The sequence below is a fragment of the Lycorma delicatula genome, chromosome 2 (genome assembly GCF_047948215.1).
Source record: "Lycorma delicatula isolate Av1 chromosome 2, ASM4794821v1, whole genome shotgun sequence".
Taxonomy (NCBI): domain Eukaryota; kingdom Metazoa; phylum Arthropoda; class Insecta; order Hemiptera; family Fulgoridae; genus Lycorma; species Lycorma delicatula.
Genome location: NC_134456.1, coordinates 172,261,610 through 172,287,191, shown reverse-complemented (window position 1 = coordinate 172,287,191; position 25,582 = coordinate 172,261,610). Strand labels below are relative to the sequence as shown.

Here is a 25,582-nt window from a genome sequence, read left to right as displayed (position 1 = left end):
TGGTTAATTGAAAACCAACCACCAATGTGGTTGGTGTTTTTTTAAAGTTTTTTTAAGTGTTTATTGCACTTTTTTGAGTGCAATAGGTGGGACACACTTAGAAATAGTAAGGCACTCACAGGTATAACTCCAGAGACAACAATTGAATACATGCTAAGAATCGAGTTAAACTGGAATAATATTGCTAGTTTTGTTAGACAAGTCGTACTACAGAAATACTCCAATGAGAGAAGACAAGGTGTTGGCTAGAATAGGACTGGGTGGACAGCCTTGCTGGTGAGGTCCAGCACGCTGCGGTGTGTTGGGACTGATGAGCCACCAAGGACTCCGTGGGTAACAGTCAGGTAACAGCACACTGAATACCGAAAAGACCCGGCCCATGTCACGACACACTAGGTATGGCGTGGTGTACAAAAAGGGCAATACTCTCAAAAAGAGCTAACCGGTAGGCCGACCTGCCATGCCGGTATATAGCCGCTAGGTGGGGAGGCCTATTTGAGTTTAAAGACACTCCCCTGGGTGGCGTAACACCAACAAGTCGGTCCGGCCCAGGGGAGCTGAGAGAAAAAAAACAAAAAAACCAATGTACACCAGTATCCAATGTCTATTATTCAAATACGTATAAAAAAATTAACTTTTACTATGATTTGAACCGCCGAAACAAACAATACAACGAAGAAATAAATTGATATAACAAATAAATATTAAAAACTAACTTACAGAAATAAACAAACATAAATTTGTAATATTTCAGGTATGCAATTATCAAGTCAAACGGACTATTTAATATAATAATTACTACTATAAGAGATGAAGAAATAATAAATAAATACTATTCGTTTGTAACTTACCATTTTTTCTAAAACTCGATATTCATTCACTGAAACAAAAAGCAATTTATTACACAAAAAGAATATTCGTCAATTAGTAAAACAATAGATAAATTATAATTCAATTTATCAGAAAAAATTAAGAATAGAAACCTTTACGACAAAAGTAAAATCTTCCTGATCATCAATTTTACTTGTAAAATTGAACGGGATATAAAAAGGATTGAAAACATTTTTTGATGGTTTTTAAAACACTGCCATATTGAAGAATAATTGAAACAAATTTACAATACATAGTAAATTAAAATAATGAAAAATAAACAATATACAATTATAAATAAGGCATTTAACCGAAAATATTTCTGTTATCAATATTAATAATAATCATTGTAAACTTGCATGAAATAAACATATGTATATAATTATTTTGTAATTTAATGATTACAGTAATTTTTGTTTCCTTATACGAAGTAAAGGATGTATAGTGATTGCGAAAATTTCGGTTTTTAGATTTCAATGGAAATATCCATTTTGACTACTTTCGGCATGACGTCTGTACGTACGTATCTATCTTGCATAGCTCAAAAACGATTAGCCGTAGGATGTTTAAATTTTGGATTTACGACTATTGCAACATCTAGTTGTGCACCTCCCCTTTTGATTGCAATCGACTGAACAAACAAAACGTGTCCAAAAAAGTCCAAAATCCAAAAAAATTGAATTGTGGGATTTTTTCTTAACTGCAATAATAAGCCCTCACTGAGAGTTTTTCAAAGATATATAATAAGTTTTAGTCACAATAGGGGTTTTTCAGTCATCTTCATTCATGGGATTAATTTTCTTCGTAGTTAACTTTTCAACATTTGTGAAAGAAAGTATGTTGACTCGCTACATGTCTTTTTACGGCTGACCATACTATCACGATCGGATTCAAATCAGGATGGTACGGTGGGAGTGTAAGAATACGATGCCCAAGTTTTTACAAAACTTTATCCAAGTGCTATTTTTGTCCTTTAGTATTAAGTAACTTTACTAATTCATATAACTGTGGTTTCAGAATTTTTAACTATACGGAATATGGGTTTACTCCAGCCAATCGATCATATAATAAAAATTATATTTTTAATAAATATTTATTTAACGTGATCGATAATTTTAAATTTTAAAATGCAAACAAATCTTCAATTTATTCGTATCGTTGAGTACCTGTTTAAATATGAGTACCAAATTTGATTAAAACTCCAATTCTTTAGGCTTGTGGGTTTATTTATACCCTCAATACGGTGTACTATTCTAAAATACTAATACAAATTATTACACTCAAAAGGTAAAAAGCTTTGCATTTCGGTACAGAATTAGAATTAACCGATAAAAGTAATTAAATTAAACAAAAAAAAAATCAGTCAATTAATCATGTCGACTTTTTGAAGAACACCAAATTGAAAACCAAAACAAGTAATATCCACTTTACAAACTCTAATTCTGGTGATAACTTTTGAATGTTACAATTGGGTAATTGAACTTATTAATATTTTTACTTTTTAGCGAGTTTTTTAAAGACTTAATTTTGAACTTCAATTAATTAAAAATATATCAAGGCTTAGTAAAAAGCGCAACCCGAAAAAACCGAGAAAAGCTACCTAGATAAAAGCAATGACTCGGCTATTTTGAATGAAGCAATGTATGAATTCTTTTCTATCACGAATTTTAAATTAATTTTCTTCTAGTTTCATGCAAAAGTACTTTGAATAATATATGATACTGAAGTAAAAAATATTTCAAAATTTATAGACACATCAATTTTTCATCACAATATCGTCCTCAGATATTAACAGTGGGGAGAATAAAATTATTACAGGACCATCAAAAGAATAATCCACCGGGTTGGTCTACTGGTGAAGGCGTCTTCTCAAATCAGCAGATTTGTAAGTCGAGAGTTGCAGCGTTCAAATCCTAGTAAAATTAGTTATTTTTACAAGGATCTGAATACTAAATCGTGGACACCGGTGTTCTTTGGTGGTTGGGTTTCAATTAACCACACATCCATTTACACTCATTCATCCACACATCATCCTCTGAAGTATTATCTGAAAGGTAATTACCGGTTAAACAGGAAAAAGAAAGAACCATCAAAAGAACTATAGTTACACCAGCGAATTTACGAGCTTATGACGTCACGTGCTGACATCTCCTATTATTTATTTCTAAAAGATTATTTTTGCGCGTAATGATTATTTTTATTTCATTTTTCGACTTGCAAACAATAGGGGAGCCCAAGAATACATTTCTGTTGTTGCGTGTTCAATTCTTTCCATTTGAATTGATTACATGTATAAAAACGCTTAATGACTCAATCTTGTAAACAAAAACGATTCCTTAACCAATGACTAATGATCGGAATTATGTACAGGCCTAAAAAAAATTATACATGCAATTAGAAATGATGACTTTCGTCACGATTACATTCAGATCCGTCATTCGTAGTACACAATGTGTGTATAAAGAAATAAAGTTTAGTCCAAAATACATCGTGTTCAATGAAGGTATTAGGATAGCTTTTTTGTGCGGTCATATCATCTTTATACTCATTGTTTTTCGCAAATGTTTTGTAATATATTATTTTGTTTTATTTTTGTTCGTTTGTTAGTGCGGTTTGTTAAGGTAGAATTTAAATTCGTAGTTACGAAAAAAAACTTTGGAGTCAAGAACGTGAAATTATCAATAATGTTTATGATTTTATCAAAAAAGAAGCTGTAAAAGTAGGTAAATTAACTGACGACAAACATATAATTGGCATTCAAAAATGCGAAGAAAGAACTGCTGCTGCTTGTGGGATATCAAGAACACAGGTTCAACAACTCAGAAGAGTAACAAAAGACATGATTCTACAATAATCATATTCTTTCAGTTCGCCGAAAAAATATAAATGACGTTGGAAATCTGTTAGTGGACTGGGCAGTTATGATTTAAGTGTACTTAAAAGATCAGTTAATGAATTTCATTCAAAGAAGAATGAATTACCTACTTTAAAAAAATAAGGCAAGACTTCAGCCATCTATTGATTTAAAGATAGTGAATCGACTTTAGCAGTTATTTTGAAAGAGTTAGATTTCAAATGGCGTAAAACTGAAAATAACAGAAAACTTTTAATTGAGAAATCTGATATCAGGTGGAAGAGAATTGAATATTTGCAGACAATGGCTAAGTACAGACAAAGCAATGCTACAATTGTTTATTTGGATGAAACGTACGTTTTAAATTCGCATTGTTCGACAAAGTCGTGGTCTGATGGTACTGTTGAGAGACTTTATGTACCGATTAATAAAGGTGACCGTTTAATAGTAATTCATGCTGGAGGAGAAATCGGTTTTATTCCGAACGCATTACTAACTTGGAAAGCCAGTTCGAAAAGCGATGACTACTATGACTACATGAATACACACAGTCTTATGAAAGGAGGGTGAAAAATTGATTCCAAATCTTCCATCACAATACAGGTAATGATAAAGCGCTAAATTCTAACTACAAAAGAAAGGATATGACCGATTGGCTGGAGAAACCCCATATTCCGTGTAGTTAAAAAATGCTGAAACCACAGTTGTATGAATTAGTAAAGTTACATAAAACTAAAGTACAAAAATATTACTTGGATGAAGTTTTGAAAAAAAAAACATGTGCATCGCGTTCTTCGACTCCTACCGTACCTTCCTGATTTGAATCCGATCGTGATAGTATGGTCAACCGTAAAAAGACATGTAGAGAGTCAACACATTTTCTTTCACAAATGTTGAAAAATTAACTACGGAGAAAATTAATCCCATGAATGAAGAGGACTGGAAAACCCTATTGTGAAAAAGTAAAAAAAAATATTGAAAAAGAGTACGAAAAACTGGAACCACTGATAGATGAAATGACAGAACATTATATTATACGTGTAGACTCTGATAGTGAAAGTGAAAATGAAAGTGACAGAGATAGTGATAGTGATTTGTATAGCGAGGATGGTGATCTTGCTAGAAGTTTGAATTAGATGCATAGTATGGTCAACCGTAAAAAGACATGTAGAGAGTCAACACATTTTCTTTCACAAATGTTGAAAAATTAACTACGGAGAAAATTAATCCCATGAATGAAGAGGACTGGAAAACCCTATTGTGAAAAAGTAAAAAAATATTGAAAAAGAGTACGAAAAACTGGAACCACTGATAGATGAAATGACAGAACATTATATTATACGTGTAGACTCTGATAGTGAAAGTGAAAATGAAAGTGACAGAGATAGTGATAGTGATTTGTATAGCGAGGATGGTGATCTTGCTAGAAGTTTGAATTAGATGCATGAACAAAATTCAAGCAAGCTTTTGTTTATTATTAAAAATTAATAATTTAATTCCAATAAAGGTTATATAATAATTACTTATTGTTTATAATTAATAAATGTAAATATGATAGTTATTACAGCGCACAATATTATAATATGTAATACTTCGATTTGATATGCGCAGTTGATGTTTTCAGGCCGAGTAATAATACGCAGTCTGCTCGTGATGTCACAAGCTCATACATTGGCTGAGCCAAGTGTAAAAAATCCCAAATCGGTTCATTTGGATGCATATATAAAATATATATAAAAATATTAACATATATTTTATATTTTTTGTTAAAAATATTAACGTATATATTAAAATATTAATAAATACTACTGGTCAAATTGAGAACCTCGGTTAAATCAGTTAAAAATAAAAAGTTTTGTTTTATAAAATTAATTTTTATTGTACCATTTTCTATTATTTCACATTTCTCCATATATATATATATATATATATATATATATATATATACTAGCGGACCCGACAGACGTTGTCCTGACGCGGCATTATTCAGTAATAAATTCACACACATAAATACAAGTAACTTAATTAAGTTAAAATTAGCAGGAATGTGTTCTAAATTTCATTAAAGTGACTATTAGTATGATATTATCAGTTTGTGATTGTTGTATTATTGTAATGGGTTTATTGATTAATTATGTGTAGTATGGTTAATATTTATTTTCAGTAAATATTGAGATGTCCGATGAAAATTGAATTAAAAAATCGAAACGTCGTAAAATTACTAATTAGTGTAATTAATAAATTTTCATCCACATTACTACTAATTTTCACTTAACATCATTCTAAAAAAGTACAGCCTACATATTTTTTTTTTTATTTAATAATTTTGATGTTTCATAACCATGTAACAGCTTAATTAATCAATTAATAAAAAAATTAAAGCACTGTAAAAAAGCAACGTGTTAAAATTTTAGTAGAAATTTTTATCATTTTTTTCATTCTTTATTTTAACATCTATTTTACCAAATTTTAGATAATTGTAAATTAAAAATAATTTTAGAAAACTTTTTATAAAATTAATCAGCTGAAACATTATAAATTCAATTTTTTAAATATACTTTAAACTATATTTTTAGTAACTTATATTTTAATTTTATAAATGTTATAATTTATTTTACAAACTTAAATTTTTATTTTCAAAGAGCCGTTCAATACTTCATAAGTTGCATAGAATCAAATGAGAACTAACAATTTAAATTTGTAGGTTAAGTTAATTGTTATTGAATGCACGTGTATACATCATGAAAAATCATGTAAAATACTCACTTCAATACTGCACCTTACAAATTTGCACAATGTACGTTTTTTAATTAAACTTTAAAACGTTATTTCAATAAATAATAATATAATATTCTCAATAAGCGCGCAATTCTAGCAGACTCGGCAATGCTTCGCTATTGCTAGATCTGAATATACATACAGATTAAATGACAACAATTTGAAAGTTTCATAAAACCTTAAAAAACTGAACATTAGCAATTTAACAAAATTTAACCTTTCACTTTATAAAAGTCAGAATATAAATAAATCCAAATGGCAAAACAACAGCGCTACCTATCGGATTTAATTCACAGCACTCTCTAATCACAGTATTCGGTGGAAAAATTATTTAACGAAAAGTGTTGTGGCTGCAAAATCATTACAATTAATACTGAACATTACAATTAAGAAACTTACAAAACATTACGGGAGCTTATAAAATTTCACCTTTTAACTTTATAAAATTCAGAATGTAAATAAATCCAATTGTCAGAACAGCACTAATACCTATCGGATTTAATTCAAACTATTCTCCAAACACAATAGTCCGTTAAAAATACGAATTTTAATGTAATAACAACACTAAGCTACGACGCAAGTAATTGATATGCGAAAAAGCAACAAAATAATAAAAATTCCTAGAATCCGATCGCAGCACCAACTACCGGGTTTGACTGATAAACCCAAAATTAAAAAAAAAACTTCTAAAACGCGATCGCAGCTCTGCCTACCGGACCCAATTGTGAACCTTAACCATCCCAAGATCAACAACACATAAATAAATTTAAAAAAAACATTTTCACTTCAATATTGTACCTTACAAATTTGCACAATGTATATATTTTTAATTACACTTTAAAACGTTATTTCAATAAATAATAATATAATATAATATTTCTCAATACGCGCACAATTCTAAACGCGATCGCAGTGCTGCCTACTTGTTACTTAATCAGTTGTGATTTTGTTTACATTGGCAACGGCCATACGGGCTCTTTGTGATTGGTCGTTGTGTTTGACAGCGGCCATCTTGTATTGATTTGATTGGATTTCCTTTGTTTGCATTTCTATCTGATTTATCAGCCTCTTATTTATTAAAAAACTGTTTTCTCGCGATTTTTTGTAACACAATAATAACACAAAATTACGAAATATTTTTCTCAATTTGATCGCAGCACCAACTGACGGGACAAACTAAAATTAAAATATAATATTATTGAATATTCGATACTGCGATGGTACCGCAGTCTGCCGGATCCAATGTAAAACATTCCAAAATCAACAACTACTTATAAATAAAAAATTAATTAAAAAACCATTTTCCAGTGGACCAAATTGTGAATCTAAATCATTCTAAAATCCCCTTGAACACGCACAAAGAATTTCATCAAAATCGGTCCAGCCGTTTAGGAGGAGTTCAGTGACATACACACGCACACAAGAAATATATATATATATATATATATATAAATAGATTCACGGGTGTAACAAAAACTGAATCTATTAATTATCGGATTATACATTTAAAAATGAATAAAAACTCTCTACGAAAAACGAACTCCAATGCGTAAACGGGTGGCAATTTCGAAGATTTTTCTCTTGAAAAATTGAAAGTATAACTTGTACGGTAAGTATGTATGTATATTTAATGTTATATTGTTTAAATTTTGAAAAAATTTAAACCATTTTTGAAAAATTTTTAAATTTTAATTAAACGATTTTTTCATTTTTCAACGTATAGTTAGCATTTTAAGCTCCTATATTGTATGTATTTTGATAGCTCATTTTTTATTAACTTTGTTAAAATAATTTTAAGCTATAAATAAACAATACTAGACAAAGAATTAAATCATATCATAGTCACATATAATGACCTCATATCTAATACTGAAGAGTGAGTCTTCATAACAAGTTTAATCATATCTGTGCAGGTCAAAATATGTCGCTAAAAACACAGCTGTGTTGTTTGTATTAAGCACTGGATTTAGGAATGAATTAATTTTGTTCAGTCTTATTGCTGTCTTAAGTATGTTAACAGCGCAGTGTCATAATGCCTCGAAAATGTGTAAATGATGTGGATGTCTTTTGTTATGAAGATGGTGAGTTTACCGTAAAATCAAATAGAAAAAACATTACACCTTTAATTACAAAAGCATATCATTTGTACTTTCGGTGTAAAATTGGTGATCAGGATAAGACGTGGGCTCCTCATATAGTTTGCACTAATTGTTCTGTATATTTAAGAGAATGGTTGAAAGGTACATGGAAGGCTTTGCCATTTGGTGTACCTATGGTTTGGCGTGAACCAAAGGATCATATAATCGATTGTTACTTTTGTTTAACAAGTGTGTCTGGAATATCTAAAAAATCTAAATATACAGTAAAATATTCTTCATTGCAATCTGCAATCAGGCCTGTACCTCACAGTAACATTATTCCAGTTCCTGAGCCACCTGTGAATGTGTGTTTCGAAAGCAGCGATGAAGAATCAAGCAGTACAGAAAAAAAGAACAATGATTTTGATTTTGAATTACCTTCCTATAAGCCACATCTTATATCACAAGGCAAATTAAATGACATGGACAGGGATTTAAATTTATAAAAAAAAAAACAAGCTTAACTGTTAGGATCAAGACTGCAAGGTTTGAATTTAGGTTTATTGCAAGGAATTTAATTTGGTTTATTGCATAAATATTGATGAGCTTATTTTGCAATTAGGACAAGTTCATAAACTGAGGACTAGCGCCTTTTCATAGATTCGTCCAAGTATTAAAAGTGGTTCTACTACACAACGGTAACAAATATTCTTCGATACTAATCGCTTATGGCATTAATTTGAATGAGACATACGATATGATGAAAGACGTTCTTGAAAAAATAAATTATAAAAAACATGGCTGGGAATATGTGGTGATTTGAAAGTTATAGCTATTTCGTTCGGCTCGCAGTTAGGCTGTATTAAGTACATGTGTTTTCTTTGCGCATGGGACAGCCGAACTAGGGATAAACATTGTGTTACCAAAGAGTGGAAGAAACGAGACGACTTGACTCCAAAAGGGAAAATATAATTCATGAGCCCTTAGTTGAACCCAAGAAAATATTTTTATCCCCTCACCATATCAAGCCAGGACAAATAAAAAATTTTGTAAAAGCAATGAAGATCGATAGTCCTGGATTTTTGTACATCAGGCAGAAATTTCCGAATGTAAGTGAAGGAAAAATTAAAGGAAGAATAATTCTTGGTCCTCAAATAAGACAGTTTGTCACAGATAATGTATTTAACTCGATGTTAAATAATGTAGAAAGTGCAGCTTGGGCTTCATTTAAAGACGTTTGCAAACATTTTCTCGGCAAATAAAAATCCGACAATTACCACGATATTGTTAATCAACTTCTTACTTCATACAGAGATGTGGGATGTAATGTCTTTGAAAATACATTTCCTCTACATTTTCCCGGACAACCTCGGAGACGTAAGTGACGAACGCGGTGAGCGTTTCCACTAAGACATTTCGGTGATGGAAAGGCGCTATACAGGGAAATTGAATACTAACATGATAGCCGATTACTGTTTGATAATAATTCGGGATGTACCTGAGGCCATTTATAAAAGAAAAACTTCAGCGAAATCATTCTAACACAGCTATGACCATGCAAAATTATAAATTTTACAGATTTTAACTATATTTTCCCTTAATTTTTTTTGAAGCGTAATTTATTTAAAGCTAAGGATGATAGAAAAATTGTATTTACAGATCTGTAATGCACGCGAAAAAGCAATTCAAAAAATGGTATCACACTTAGAGAAACATTAAAATTTTTTTTGTCTATCAGTGTAATCTTCACTCAAGCATTGTTAGCAGTGGATAGTGTAAAATAGTTAAAAATTGTATGTGATTAATAATTAGTGTTCTAATTTATTTGTTATTTTAAAATAAATAAAAAGGCGTCATTTCTTCAAAGTAAATAATGCAATATAAGTACTATACTTTATAGTTAAATTTTAATTTATTATTTAACATCGAAAATGTAAAAAATTTAAGATATTCAAATTAAATTATTTAAAATTAGTGAAGATAAAATTTTTGTATTTTTATGAAAGTAATGGTAACCGATGTAAAGAACTGAATGATGTTATTTTCAAATTTATGGTGTTATTTAGAATTTTTTATTTATTGCAGAAATTTGGTAAGCATGTGTACCAAATATTACAATGATTTCTCAATATGATCTTGATATAATAAACTTTTCTTTTAAAATATAAAATCGCGGATAGAAGGAAAGAAAAGGTAAGGGAAAATCTCATTTTTTTCATAAAACATTCTGTTCTACGTTGTTTAAATTAGAATTTGAAAATAGCTAAGTACACTTTTTTGTAAGAAGTATATAATCATGACTCTTACTTGACTGTTATAGGTAAAACTGCATTGTAATTTACAATTTGTGGATAGTAATTATTTATGATTTTTAATTTTAACTGTAAATTGTAAAATATGATATTTAGTAATTTTAATCCATAACGTTATGGATTACTAAGCTCGATGTTGAAATTTTTACAATTTATCAAATCCGCATTTTTGGACACTATACTGAAAAATGTAAATATATGTATGTACATACTTTTGTGCATTCATAGTACATATCCCACGTTTATATGTATTTTAATTAACGACGAAATTTATGTAAATTTCTACCTGATAAATCAAAAAATCTTACGACGAGAACTGTCTTAAAATAAATCTTGGATGAAATAGCAATTATAAGAAATGTTACATGAAATTTGATAAAATATTTGAGATTTATATTAGAAAAGTTTTAATTAGTAAAAAAATACAAATAAAAAATGTAAATAAATCTGTATCACCCATTTAAGTATACATCAGTGACTTCTCTTCCATTACGTCCTGACGACGAGTACGTCATATTTTGTTGTTATGTTGGCATGTGATAGCAAGTTTTAATGGGTAAACTTACTCTCAGCTTAACCGACACATTTGTCACGTGAATACACAAACTTTCTCTAGATATTATGAAATAACTGAAACGCTGAATACCTCTTCAGAACACTGTTATGAAACCGTGTGGGTGGATAATAAACTATAAACGTTTAAAACTGTAATGCTAAATTAATAGTGTAGTCGTAATAACTGAATCTATTTCGTCCACAGATGGTAACACTGGTATAACTAAATGGAAATTAGGTAGAAATGTTTATGAAACAAGAGAGGACACATAAATTAATTAAAGGAGAAACGGGATAGTATAATCTACACCAAATGGTAGGCATAAAAAACAACGAATAATTTGACTTTACGAATAAATTTACAAACAAAGTCAGTACTTTCAATACTAAGTTCTTCTCAGAGACATCTCTATAAAGCGATTATCAACGCTCATATAATACTATAATGGAAACGTTACGTTGATGACAATTGAATTATCAAAATGAAAATATTAAAAATGAACATTATAATCATTTTAAATTTATTTTTATTTAAAAACTCAAAATCAAACTTAATCTAAATTATACATATTTAACTTCATTTACAAATTAATTAAATGTAATTGAATTATTTTACACAATAATAGAAAGAAACAAACTATGACAAAATGAGGTATTAAAATAATATCAAAAAAGAAACGCACTAAAACCAAATTGAAAAACTAAATACGTATTTTTAAATAGTCAATACCGGTAGAGACAGGGAAATTATTAGTAAAGGTAAATATAGAAATAAAGATAAATAAAAGAACATAAAAGAGATTTTAAAAAAGTACAAAATGATAATAAAGATACAAAATTAACCTGTACTTACAAAGTAATACAAAAAGAGATTTTTTTTACGTTTTAAAAACCTGTAATAAAGCAAGAACCGAGACTAAAAAATTTGCTTTTGACGTGGACGCAGGTTCTATCATTTTAAAAATCATCAAAAGTGGTTTAAATTTTTTTTCTTTATTATTTATACAGCTAGAATACTCCTACCGTATTTTAAGTACTGCTATATTTATACATTTTTTTACTGTTAGTAGTTGTTTTTAGATCTGTTTTTACTTTACCAATTTCCTGTACATCAACTATCGACGATTATTTAACAATCGAAATCCGTAACTAGTTTTAGAATTTTAATATTACTTTCCCGTCTAGCGTTATAGCAGAGCTATAGCTTTATAAGAGAAAGTATTATAATCGTTCCAATTCGGACATATACGGTTTTCACTGGATCTTTACATTTTGACGCCATAAAAGTTTCAGCTTAAAAGGTAAAGGAGGTGAGGCTGTAGAGTAAGGTCACCCTCAGTATCTCGAGATTTCGCCTAATTAAAGTCTTATTTTTCTTAGGAAATTTATTAACAATTAATGAAATATACTTCCAAAAAAACATTTTTGCAAAATCGCACTTTCAACCAAAAATGCTCTAAATAAACTAGTGGCTAAGTGGGTATACTGCGTCATTAGTATTCCCTCCCACCACAAGGAGCGCTAGTGTAGCACTGATGTACAGTTGCTGTAGTAGACCGCTATGTTTTGACGTCACAGATGATTGGTAGAATTAAATAAATGAATAATATTTAAAGTGTAAAAAGTATTTAAAGTGGCTGCTAGTACCGTCACACCAGCGCGAATGAAGTACGGTATGCGCGCGCGCTTTATTAATAATCATTGAATTAATTAAACAAAGAATACCACATTTAAATAAAATTATAAATATTTTAAATTAAGTTGTGTCTGTAAGCCGTACATCAGAAAAAAGACGCGTGACGGGAAAGTCCTACAACTGTACTGTCAGCTTTTTTTTTAATAGTTATTGAGCATTTTCATTTATAAATATTACAGAATAACATTTAGTAATGTAGTATTATACAGAGTAATATTTAAACTTGATATATTTAGACAGTCAAGAAAACAAGATACTAACTAAATTTCTCATCCATGATCACAAAAAGTCGAGAATTCAATTTCTTAATGTACAACTCTATATATTACTTTAATTATAATTAAGAATTATTTATAAAAAAATGTAAAAAAAAGTAAAGAATGTAAAGTAACTACAATAAATGGTTAATATACAAGTTATTTTATAGAATAAATAATAAAGTTAAAAAAGGAAAACATACTTTTATATACAGAGTGTTAATAAAGTGATCTCTTAAACAACCTTTCAACCAGTAAAATATGGGAAAATAAAATTTAGCAAATGATTCCACATTGAAACAGAGTTATTTTTCCGGTATGAGACCACCACAGACCTTACGCACCTAGCGGCGCTCCTGGGAGCACCTCAAACACTTTAAATGGAAAAGGTAGAATTCGTTGCATATTATTTTAAAGGGCATTGAAAAACAAAGAGTTTGAACTAAAAGACAACTTTGAAGCTACAACTCTAACCAAGACAGTGGTAAATATTTTTTTCACAGCTACTTTCAAAACTGGCCAACAGTACACCTCATGTAGTATGGGCTCATACCGAAAAGATCGTTAAGAGGTAGGAGTATTTGCTAAATTTTATTTTTTTCATGTTTTAACTATTGAACAGTTAATTAAGAGTACACCACTTCTGAAAGTAGCTGTATGACCGCCATTTTGATTACTGTCGTCGTCCGACTGTTTTTAAGTAATTTTTTGTTTTTTAATGTTATTTAATAGTATGACTCTTTTCATTTAAAATGCCTGAGTTACCCTCCCTGGGTAAATTATATCTGAAAGCATTCAAGTGCTTTAAACCATTTTAATTAGGTCACTCAAGTGATTTAATTAAATCCGTTAGTTAGTATGGATTTTTACATTATTTCTTGTACACATTAAAATTAACGTAGAGGTAACTACATTTTACAAAATCACCTTTAGTTACATTTATGAGAATATTTTCGCGTAAATATTATTCATTAGGGACCAGTAAGAGAACTTTATATTTGGACCATCAAAAATGAAAATTTCTTGAAAAATAAAATTGTTTTAGATTATAATTCGTATTAACAATGTCTCTTATATATATACATCCTCTTAGGGATATAATTTCATAAATTGTTTATTTTTTACTAAGATTAAGCCAGTTAGGAAAAAATAAGGAAAAAAATTGTAGAAATCTTTTATTAATCTTTATTAAAAAAAAAATAATCCCAATATAGCAGTCTTTTTTTTTATTTTTCCTGTTTAGCCTCCGGTAACTACCGTTTAGATAATACTTCAGAGGATGAATGAGGAAGACATGTATGAGTGTGAATGAAGTGTAGTCTTGTATATTCTCAGTTCGACCATACCTGAGATGTGTGGTTAATTGAAACCCAACCACCAAAGAACACCGGTATCCACGATCTAGTATTCAAGTCCGTGTAAAAATAGACTTAAACGCTGGAACTCTCGACTTCCAAATCAGCTGATTTGGGAAGGCGCGTTTACCACTAGACTAGTCTATGATGTAGCAAACGTAACTGTAAAATGCATAGGGGAACGTAAACAAGTCCGTATTAAATTAATTTAAATTTAAAGAGGAAAAATAAACGGTAGTATAATCTATGAGGTATATTTGTAGTCAAACAAATAAATAACCTAACATGCTGATATTATTTCAATTAAATTATCATGGGATAAATTCACTAAATGGGTAGTATTCTCTGACTAACTTCAAAGTAAAAAAAAAAACTTTTAATAAAATTAGTTAAAAAAAAATAAAAATAAGAGTGAATAAAATAACATAAAAGAAATCGATGTTTGTTAATAGATAAGATGATAAAATAATTAAAGAGGATATATTTCAATAAAAAAATAATTAAAAAGTAAACACTTGCAAATAAGAAAAAAAAGATTTTACAATGAGTTGAGCTACTACCGTATTAAACTGTAAAAAAATCTAACCAGACATCCAGTCTCGGCAATTAACAAATTATTCATAATAACACAACCCCAACTGCAAAACAGTTCTTATATTTAAGGCGTACACGGATGGTCATTCGTGTACGCCTTAATAATAGGCATCATTGAATTTTACGATGTTAAAAAAATACCTCTTTTGATAATATTCTAAGTTAAAAGAGTTCTATTATAACAAATATTATTTATTTCTATAAAATTATTTATTGCCACGAAATTGTCACCAATAACGCTAATATATACTTGAAACATGGTAAGAGGGAGATGAGAATGAAGGATTTCAACAGGTGCTACTCTTTATAGAACAGACACACAAGTATTGTCTGTGCTTGACAAATGGCTCATTGACCTAACCTTTCTTTGCATTTCTACTGGTCCTACTCTACTGTATTCCGATTCCCTATTCACTCCACAAAGAAAATTGATTGCTCTACACGTCATTTACATTTATATCCGACTGTTATTTCATTGAGAACATCTGATACTTATATTTCAGTTTTGCGTAATTCGTAACACCTGCCGGAAAATAATTTACTACATACATTTTAATTAATTCATCATAATCAAACGATTAATTAAATTCGGGAAAATATTTTAAAATAAAGAAATGCACTATACAATATAATTAGGTATTAGACCGACAAACCTAAAAACTTATTAGACATTATTTTTTTTTTTTAATTGAACACCTATTTTAAACAACAGTAATCGGGATATCAACAAACGGAAAACAACGTAGATATCAGCAACTAACTGCTACTGAACAGGTTTTGAACTATTTTTATAAACTGTCACCGGTCAGGAATTAAGATTAATAATAACATTACTTCGAAAAATGAATCATAATATTTTAAGACACAAACATACATGCAAAAAAAGAATTAATTTTTCTGAGCTAAATTCCAAAAAAAAATTAATAAAAAGATAAATTTACGAATAGCCGGATTTCTACTTGTCACTAAAAATCTGATGTGGACACCACATAACCTCCATGTACGCCTATTAAATTATTTATACACATTTTTAAAAGTACTACATAAAATTTTATTTCACCAATAACTTCTGATTTTTTTCCATGTTTTTTTATTGTTCTAGAATTATTATTTATTGTAAATTTTTTTTATAATCACAGGTTAATAATTATTAATAAATCAATAGATTTAAATTAAAAAGAAGCTAAAAAAAAGAGGAATGAAGTCGAATTCGAACCGATGTAAAATCCAACCCTTGTAAGATCCAAACATTTCATTAATGAAAATCTTATTTGGGTATAACTCTGGAATCAACGAAAATAAGTACCACTTATGATACATAGTTGAAAAGCTATTAATGATAGTTTATTACTGCAGTTAAGAAAGTCAAAAATTCAAATTATTTGGATTTTGGGCTTTTTTTGAACATTTTTGGTCAAGTCCACTGCAATCAAAAGGGGAGTACTGTTATAACAGTCAGTCCTAAATCCAAAATTTCAACAACTGTTTTTGAGTTAAGATACATACGTACAATGTATTTCTTTAATCGTAAAAGAAAGTAAAAGAGCTAAATTTTACGAATAGGGAACTTTACAACTATTTAAGGATATTATATTGTATAATTTCAACTTCATATGTTATTACAAATTTTATAAAATTCTATAATTTATTTGAAAGAAATATAAAAAGTAGGAATAAAATTGATTGACTTCAAAACTTCTTATTAATGTCTTAATTAATATTGTAATTTAATTTAGGTCTTAAAGAAATATTTCATGATTTTTGAACATATTTTATTTAAATAATGTACTCATATTACTGGATTTATAATAAATATAATATTCAGACTTATTTTATTAATGCATAATATTATTTTTCAAAAATTATTTCTAAAATTTAAATTAATTATTCTAATTCAGGTTTATGAATAAGACTGTTACTGAATCTTTATACAAAATATAATTTCTCAAACATTTTTATTTGATAGTGAGGTATTTCTCTTTAAAGAATAGTATCTCTCTGTAGAGTAGTATATATATATATATATATATATATATATATATATATATATATACACACACACTTTTTTTTTGCCACTACAGCCCTTAATTTTCAGCAGATTTCATAAGAAATCTGCTGAAAATTGCTACCTATTGTAACTATTGTACTATTGTACCTATTGTAATCTGCTACCTATTGTAACTGGTACCATGATTCGACTTCCGGAAAATTTCGACATATCTTCGCGTTTCACATTCCCCAGACATCAAAACCACCGTCAGTTCAAAAGTTTATACATACATAGATATGCATGTATAAACTTAGAAAATAAAATGTATATATAGATATATATATACATTTTATTTTCTAGCGGACACGATAACTGCCGTCATTTTGCGCCAATGACTTTCAAAGTGATACGTAAAATATAACGACCCATAATCTCGGTCGAGTTCATTAATGGGCGAAATCGGACCATGGGAGTGGAAATGGGGGGCTTTTTCGAAAAAATAAAATATCGGAATAACATTCTTAATAAGTAAAACATCGAATTCGTTTAAAGCTTCTACTATTCTTTGGATAAGAGCCTAAAACCTAAGAAAAGTTGTTTGATATCACCAACCATTGACCCAGGGAGTGGAAAAAATGGAGTTTCGAAGACAAAAAATCATACCTTCCTTAATAGGCACAGTATCGAAACGGTTTGAAATGGTATTAGACCTCTAAACATTATGTTAACATTCATGTTGCTTGAAATATAAGAAGAAGCTTGTCGTATGCTAAAAATGTGAAACTTTTTTCAACGTGCAACCATTGTCCTATTGAGTAAATTTGAAGTTTTCCTTAACTTTAAGGTGGAATCTTTTTAGCACCTACTTAGCACCGGTGAAATCTACCTCCGCCTTCCGGGGTGCCGAAAGGGATTTTTTATTCATAAAATTTATTATCATAATAACAATTCCTGCGATTTAAACTAAGCGGTTAGTATCTATATCAGGAAAATCAGTACAGCCGTCAAATAAACGAATATACAGTCAAAAATCAGTAAAGATAAATTTTCTTAGATTAATACGTTAAACATAAATTCCACATTTATTACGATTTAATTTATTTGTTCTTTCTCTAAAAAATTTATTTATCTTAAAGCCAAGGTTGTTAAAACTTAAGATTATTTAGTCCCTAAAAAATTTTATTAAAACAAAAATAAACAATAATATTTTTTGGCAGCAACGATTTTCAAAACTCATCAAGTATTTTAATAAGTTTTGAAAGATAAACAGATTCGGAAGTAAATTAGAGACGGTTGATTACCTGTTATAATACATTAGTGGATTGGAAACTCATAATGACTGCATTTCGATACAAACGCAAATTTTTGTTAATAATGGGGATGTTATGACCGTTTGAAATATTGGTAAATTATAAAAGTGTTTTATTTGAATTGGACGGATACGATATTGAACCTCACGCGTTACTCTTTCCACTCCGACTCGAAATTGAATTGCAAAATATAGTCCATTCGGTTAAAACTGGCAGAAGGTTCCAAATGCGAATCACCAAGAGGTTTGAACCGTTATTTAAAATAATGAAAACAGCGGTAATAACTGAGCGTCCCCGGTGTCCAATGAACATGAAGCTCATTATGCAATTATTGCTTTAGAGGTAGTATGGCTCCACCGGAACCATTCTGAACAGATGCCATAGGTATTCTGTGTTCAATTACTGTTATCAATATTAATATAATATTGCACGTATATTAACTAAACGCTTAATAACAATACGTGCGCACGCAGAAATCAGTTCAAAGTAGAAACATCGCTATACTATTTTTTTACTAACTAACTTTTTTTTAATAATAAATAATCCTAATATCCGAATTAATAAGTAACAAAAAAAAAAAAAAATTGTAACAATTTCTAATTACGCTGAAGAACAGTTAACATAAACAAATTTTAAAATGAGGTAAAATGAATTTCTCGATCATGGAACCGCTGATATGTTAAATAAATAATATTAACAATTAATGAAATACACCTGATGAGCACATTGATATGAACTCAAGATCTTTCGGCTTACTTGAAAGAAATGAATTTAAATTGAATTTTAAAATCATAATTATAGAATCAAAATCATTTTAAAATTAATCTCGTAGGATTATTTTTTGTAATTAAAAAGGAATTAAACTTTGTAGTGGAAAAGAAACATGCGTAATTCATAAGTAAAAACTTGGTTAATCATTTTAATAGTAATAACTGGATAGTAAACACCAGCTGTTATTTCTTCCACAATTCCTGTATAAGTTTAAGAAATTTTTCTTATAGAAAGGAGCAACATATATAATGCATTGTTTCCAACAAAAAAAGGGCTGAATTAATTTGCTTTTTTACAATGCCTCATAGTTTTTTTATAGTTGTGGTGCAAATAAAGTATCCGAGGTACACATCAAGGTTGTTTCTTTGAAAGTAATGATATTTATTATCCGAATAGTCGTCCCTGTGGTGAACATGTCACTTGCAGGTGTAACATTTTAGGTATGATTTTTTTTCAAAAAATAATTTTATCCCTTTCTTTAAAGGGTTAAAGAAGAAGCATCGGTTAAATATCTCCTCCTCATTTTCCACAGTAAGTCTGGAAGTATCAGCTTGGTAATATTAAAGATAACTAGGCCCATTTAAAGAACTGATTCCTCATATAAGCTTGCCTGTAACTGTTTCGTTACGGCTCATAACCTACAGGCAAATATTGTTTATTTATTAGTATGTTGGAAGTTTTCCTGAAGTCTTGAGGATTACCCAAAAGCACGGACCGAAAGTTAGTTAATATTAAAGATGTAAAATTAGGTTCGGTACTAGTTAATAATATAATCTAAATTAGTCATATAATTACCATATACAATTAATTTAAACAAGTTCGTCTAAAGCAAACCATTAAAATATTTTACTCGTATATTGGCAACGAAAAACAACTCTTTTCACGTTGTTGATAAATTTTGTGTATTTGACTAATATACGAGTTGAAGTTATTCAATTACGCTTAGTAATCAAACAGATGAAAATTAATTGGCGCGTTTTGCACAATAGTAAGCGGAGGCTGGTTTTAATTGTTTTATACAGATTAGTTCCAATATAAAATTACACATAAATTGTGTTCTTCAATTACTAACCTTAAGTCAGTACTCACATTAACATAGAAAAAACACTTAAAGATTTCTATACAATAATAATTCCCAGTAAGGTAATTTAACTTATTTTAAAGCAACTGGTAAAAAAGGCAAATATTTGCCGGGGTACTATAAGCAAAATAGATGAACTCTGATATATTCTTTTCGCAGAATACTATAATACTTGAAAAAAAAACGGCAATATTGTAAGATCTTTAAGTCAGATCTTACAATAATGAGATCTTTTATCCTATCAACAATAGTGGGGTCATCAGAGAGTAACAGAGCCCCACCTATCCTTTTGGAAAGGTTTTAGTTTTGCTTAATAAGATATACATAAAAGAGTCCTCATTTAATTACTGGTCTCCCAAATTTAGGATATTGAATTTTATCACAAATATGTTTATATGCCAACTCATCCATTTATCTTGCTGTAAGGTCCTATATAAAACACTGACAAACGCAATATTTTATCCTTGAAGAATTCGACGAAATTTCAGTGGTTTTTAAGTCAATACGCTTTTCGCATTTCAACTTCTAAAAAATAAATGTTGCATACATCGTCCACAACTTGCAAAATTCGTTCTTCTTGCAAAATTTCGGCAAGTTTCTTTACTTTTTTACGTTATCCATAGATGTATGCAGATACTCTTCAATGAAACTCATGTTTCCTGGCTGTTCAGAGTAATTCAATTATTATTCATTAGCGTGTTGTTGTTTACTACATATTATATTAAACTAAAAACATTATTAATTAATTGAACTGACTGAATTACAGGCATGTTTACCTACTGTTAAGATTATACTTCCCTTCCTCCTTTTGTGTTGTAAAAATAGAATAAAACTATAACTGTCTAGTTCGTCTTACTCATTATAAATTAATTGAATTTGTATAATTCAGCTAGCTCTGTTAACGGCTGATATTATATATGGATATTGTAACAATGCATGGAATTCTCTATTGTTCAGTCTAGCACCAGTCATCAGAGACTCGACATGTTTTATAATATCAATGTATAACTAGTTAACATACAACGATGTTATATGTATAAAATAGAAATTTAAAGATATTAAAACGTTATGAAATATAAAATACATAAGGAATGTTATTTATTTTATTGAATCAGCGAATAATTAAATTTTTATAATAATCAAACCAAACCGAGAAAATAAACCAAGGAGGAAGTTATTCAAACGCGTTCCTCATAGAAGCCAGACAAACGATTGCTACTTATATATACCCCTACGAAACAAGAGAGAAGTAACAAAATTTTACTTGCTATTCATATAATCTAACAGCTTCTGTTAGAACCATTTTTTATAAACTTTTCTATTTTCTAAGTAGAGTAAAATTGCATTACATTATATTAAAACGGTAATAAAATTATAATATAAATATAAGGGTAATATAAGGCTATTACACAATAGAATGAACGATAAAGAATCGGCAAGGTTTTTAGTAAGATAATAGATACTTTATAAGACATTTTTATTCACAACGGTATAAAATAGACATACGAGGTCAAGTGCCCAAGGTTTGCGTTACATCCACAAAATCATTATGTACATGGAGATTTAATTCGCTCTGCCGTTAATAAATATTTTATATATGAGTTTCATTTCACGTCCGATTTCTTTAATTAGTGAATTACGAGGTATCTGCACTAAGTGGAAACATTAATAATTTAAAAAAAAACTAAATTAATTCATCCAATACAAATACTTTGTTTCTTTTGAAGTGTTACTATAACTTAATTTATAACACGTTAGGGAAAAAAGTTAATCGTACAAATAACAGTGTAAGTCAGCTAAATTGTCGTTAGAATTATTATCAACATCAATCAGCATTCACAAGTAGTTGATAATGATACAGGATCAACCGCAACAGTTTTCAAAATTTACACTGTCCAGCATTCCGAAAAATTTTACATCATTATTCGTCACATTAACACTACACACAACAATCAACTGCGTACAAATTTTAACCGGTATCACGTTTTGAAAATCTTCACAAAAGATGTATCACTGCTTGAGTTTTATAGTCAGAATTTGTTCACACTGATGGTTTTATGAGTTTAATATTTTAAAAATTTTCTCGTTAACGAACCCAGAGGCGCGGCAGGCAGTAGATTTCAGAAAAAACATCTCAACAATCAAGCTGACACTGAATCATGGAGGTTGTGCCGATTCTGCAAGAGATTACTTTCAAAAGAGCTCTGTAATGGAAAACAGATCCCAGCAAATCAGCAATCGAATTAACATAAATACTAACCTCCTAAAATATATATGAAATAAGAACACCGGTTATATCTTACGTTTAACAAATATTCTGCAGGTTTACTACATTAATCGGTCGCTAAAAATGGTCATTTTTGTGTTCATGTTTGAGTGGGGAGGAAATGGGAACTCAGGAATTCGGATATCTGCACTCATCGTGCACATAATCGCACTCATCGTCTACACCGCAATAGATAAAATATGTATTTTGACTTTCTTTCTTTTTCTTTTTATTAATATTAATAAAAATTATACAATTTAGAAAAAAATCATATATAACATAAATATAAAAAAAAATATGATAAAGTGATTCTGCCGTTTAAAATCTTAATTGCAATGATTCGATGACATAAAATGATACTTTCATAAATCATAATCACTAAAAATTGGAAAAATAAAAAGAAATAAATCCAAAATACAGAAAGTTAAAATGAACTTGATTAATTTCTAAGTACAAGACGAAAATAGTGTACTTAAGTTAGGAATAGTTTTTTTTTAAAGAAGAAATATTCGAAAATAAAGTAATAAGAACAATGGATAAAAAATAAGAAAAAAATAATAATAAATAATATCAAGGCGACTGCGTCTTAAGGAAAATTATATTTCGGTGAAATTAGCAGAAAGAAAAAGGAATAAGTTTAACAAAAGTTGTAGGAGTGTCAAGTCATTCGATAGGAACATACAAACAGGCAAAGGGTGTAGCTTGACGGACTTAATTAGAGAATAGATGGAGGATTAAGAGAACAGGAGGCGAGGAAACATCGTTAAATTTCCAGATCAGCGGAATAAAATTGTAGGCGAGTAGGGAACAAAACGACATCGTTACGCATTAATTAATATTATTATCAAAATATGTTATATAATTGAATAATATACAAAAATCATACAATTATTCCAAAACAATTAAGGTAAAAATTCCGGTTCTGGGATAATTTTTGTTCTTATAGCCAAGAAGTTAAATTCGCATCAAGTCTGAGAACAAAGGTAAAAAAAACCTGTTTAAAACCTTTTGTCTCAGGAACGCATTGTCCTAGCGTGATCACTCAGAAACTCCATTACGATACGGATTCAATTATCTTAATTTAATTGTTTTGATAAAATGAATAGTAAAGGAAAAGAATCTCATTAAAATGTCCATTCTATTACATCACACTCGAATACTACTAATTCGTTTGCTACTAACAAAGTTTTGCAAGATCGTTTATCTAAACGACTAAGACTAACGTTTTTGTAAATTATAACAGTAAAGTTTTGCATATACTGATTAATTTTACCGCTACTTTCGAGGTCAGCGTCATGTTTTATAAATAGTGCACTTCTTAATTTTAAATTATTTTTTGTGACCCGTGGCAAAATTTCGATGTTACTGTACACTTCAATGTTATTATTCCTAATATAATCTACTTGTTATGAACGATCTCGCCTGAAGGCCGTTAACAGGTTGTGATAAATTTTAGAGCAAGGTTGGACTGTATGTTCATAGGAGATAAATGAAGACAACGCCTTGTTGCTTGTTGAATAACGTTTTAATGAATTATCTTCTTGACTGTTAATCCAATGAATTGTAACATAACGTATAACTTGACATATAAAAAAAAAAAATATATACAATTAAAGCTAACGCTCATCCGAACAAAGAATGGAGTCCATCCAGACTAAGAGTATGACGTGACCGCCTTGGATCAGATTCGAGCGCCGATTGAATAAGTCGCTACCTCATAATGACCACCTCCTGCGGCATTATGACGTAGGACATGAAGTATTCAGATCGCCTGACCAAGTTTGCCGTGGAAACTAGCCCTCGCTAGGTAGCAGCACCCGATGGCAAAGTGGAACGTAACGCTAATTGTAATTTAAAATGTGTTGTTTCAATTAGTTTTATTTTCAGAATTGTAACATTTGATAAAAACTAAAAGATATTCCCAACAATACCTAAATTACTCACTATTATATGTATAAAGTTGCTAGAAACCCGATGGCAAAGTGGAACGTAACGCTAATTGTAATTTAAAATGTGTTGTTTCAATTAGTTTTATTTTCAGAATTGTAACATTTGATAAAAACTAAAAGATATTCCCAACAATACCTAAATTACTCACTATTATATGTATAAAGTTGCTAGAAACGGGCAGTAATTATTATGGGTTATTTATTACGTGTAAATATACACATAATAAATTTTATCGTGAAAAGAAAAGGAATTTGTTTGAAGTTTTCCTCTTTTATAGGAGCAAAGATCACCAATCACTGTTTAGTTAACTACCCTACTTAATGAAATTACTTTTTCTATGGTGAGTGCTAATGTTCTTTCGACCATTTTCAACTGGTAAAAATAATAGACGACCTTGTCGGAGGCCTGAACAGGAAACGGGTGACTGCAGCCGTTTTTCTGGATGTGGCCAAGGCCTTTGACAAAGTTTGGCATAGCGGGCTGCTTTATAAACTAGCGCGATCGGCGATCCCGTACCGCTATGTCAGACTGATGCGGTCATATCTGCTAGACCGACATTTTGTCGTGCGCGTAGGGGAAACGATTTCCTCTACCTGAGAAATAGCCGCTGGGGTTCCCCAAGGAGCAGTACTTTCCCCGTTCTTGTACACTTTGTACGTGAACGATATGCCGCTGTCGGAAGGGGTCAAAACGGCCCTTTACGCAGACGACACGGCATATTTCTACGAATCCGCAAATGTGGATTACGCGGTCCGGAGGCTCCAAAGGCAGCTGGACTTAGTGGAACCGTGGCTCGACATGTGGAGAATCAGGGTCAACGGTGAAAAATCGGTGGCCGTGATGTTCACATGCAAGACACGAAAAC

General features: G+C 29.9%; 1 protein-coding gene across 2 annotated transcripts in view; it reads right to left on the bottom strand.

Moving 5' to 3' along the window:
• LOC142319429 (tRNA (cytidine(32)/guanosine(34)-2'-O)-methyltransferase-like) overlaps nucleotides 1–25,582 on the bottom strand; it is a 157,164-nt gene that overhangs the window by 46,693 nt on the left and 84,889 nt on the right. For both annotated transcript variants that reach the window (XM_075356702.1, XM_075356703.1), the window contains one exon: nucleotides 852–880. In XM_075356702.1, coding sequence (XP_075212817.1) covers nucleotides 874–880 — 7 coding nt within the window. In that variant the 3' untranslated portion in view covers nucleotides 852–873. The remainder of the gene's footprint in view (nucleotides 1–851; nucleotides 881–25,582) is intronic.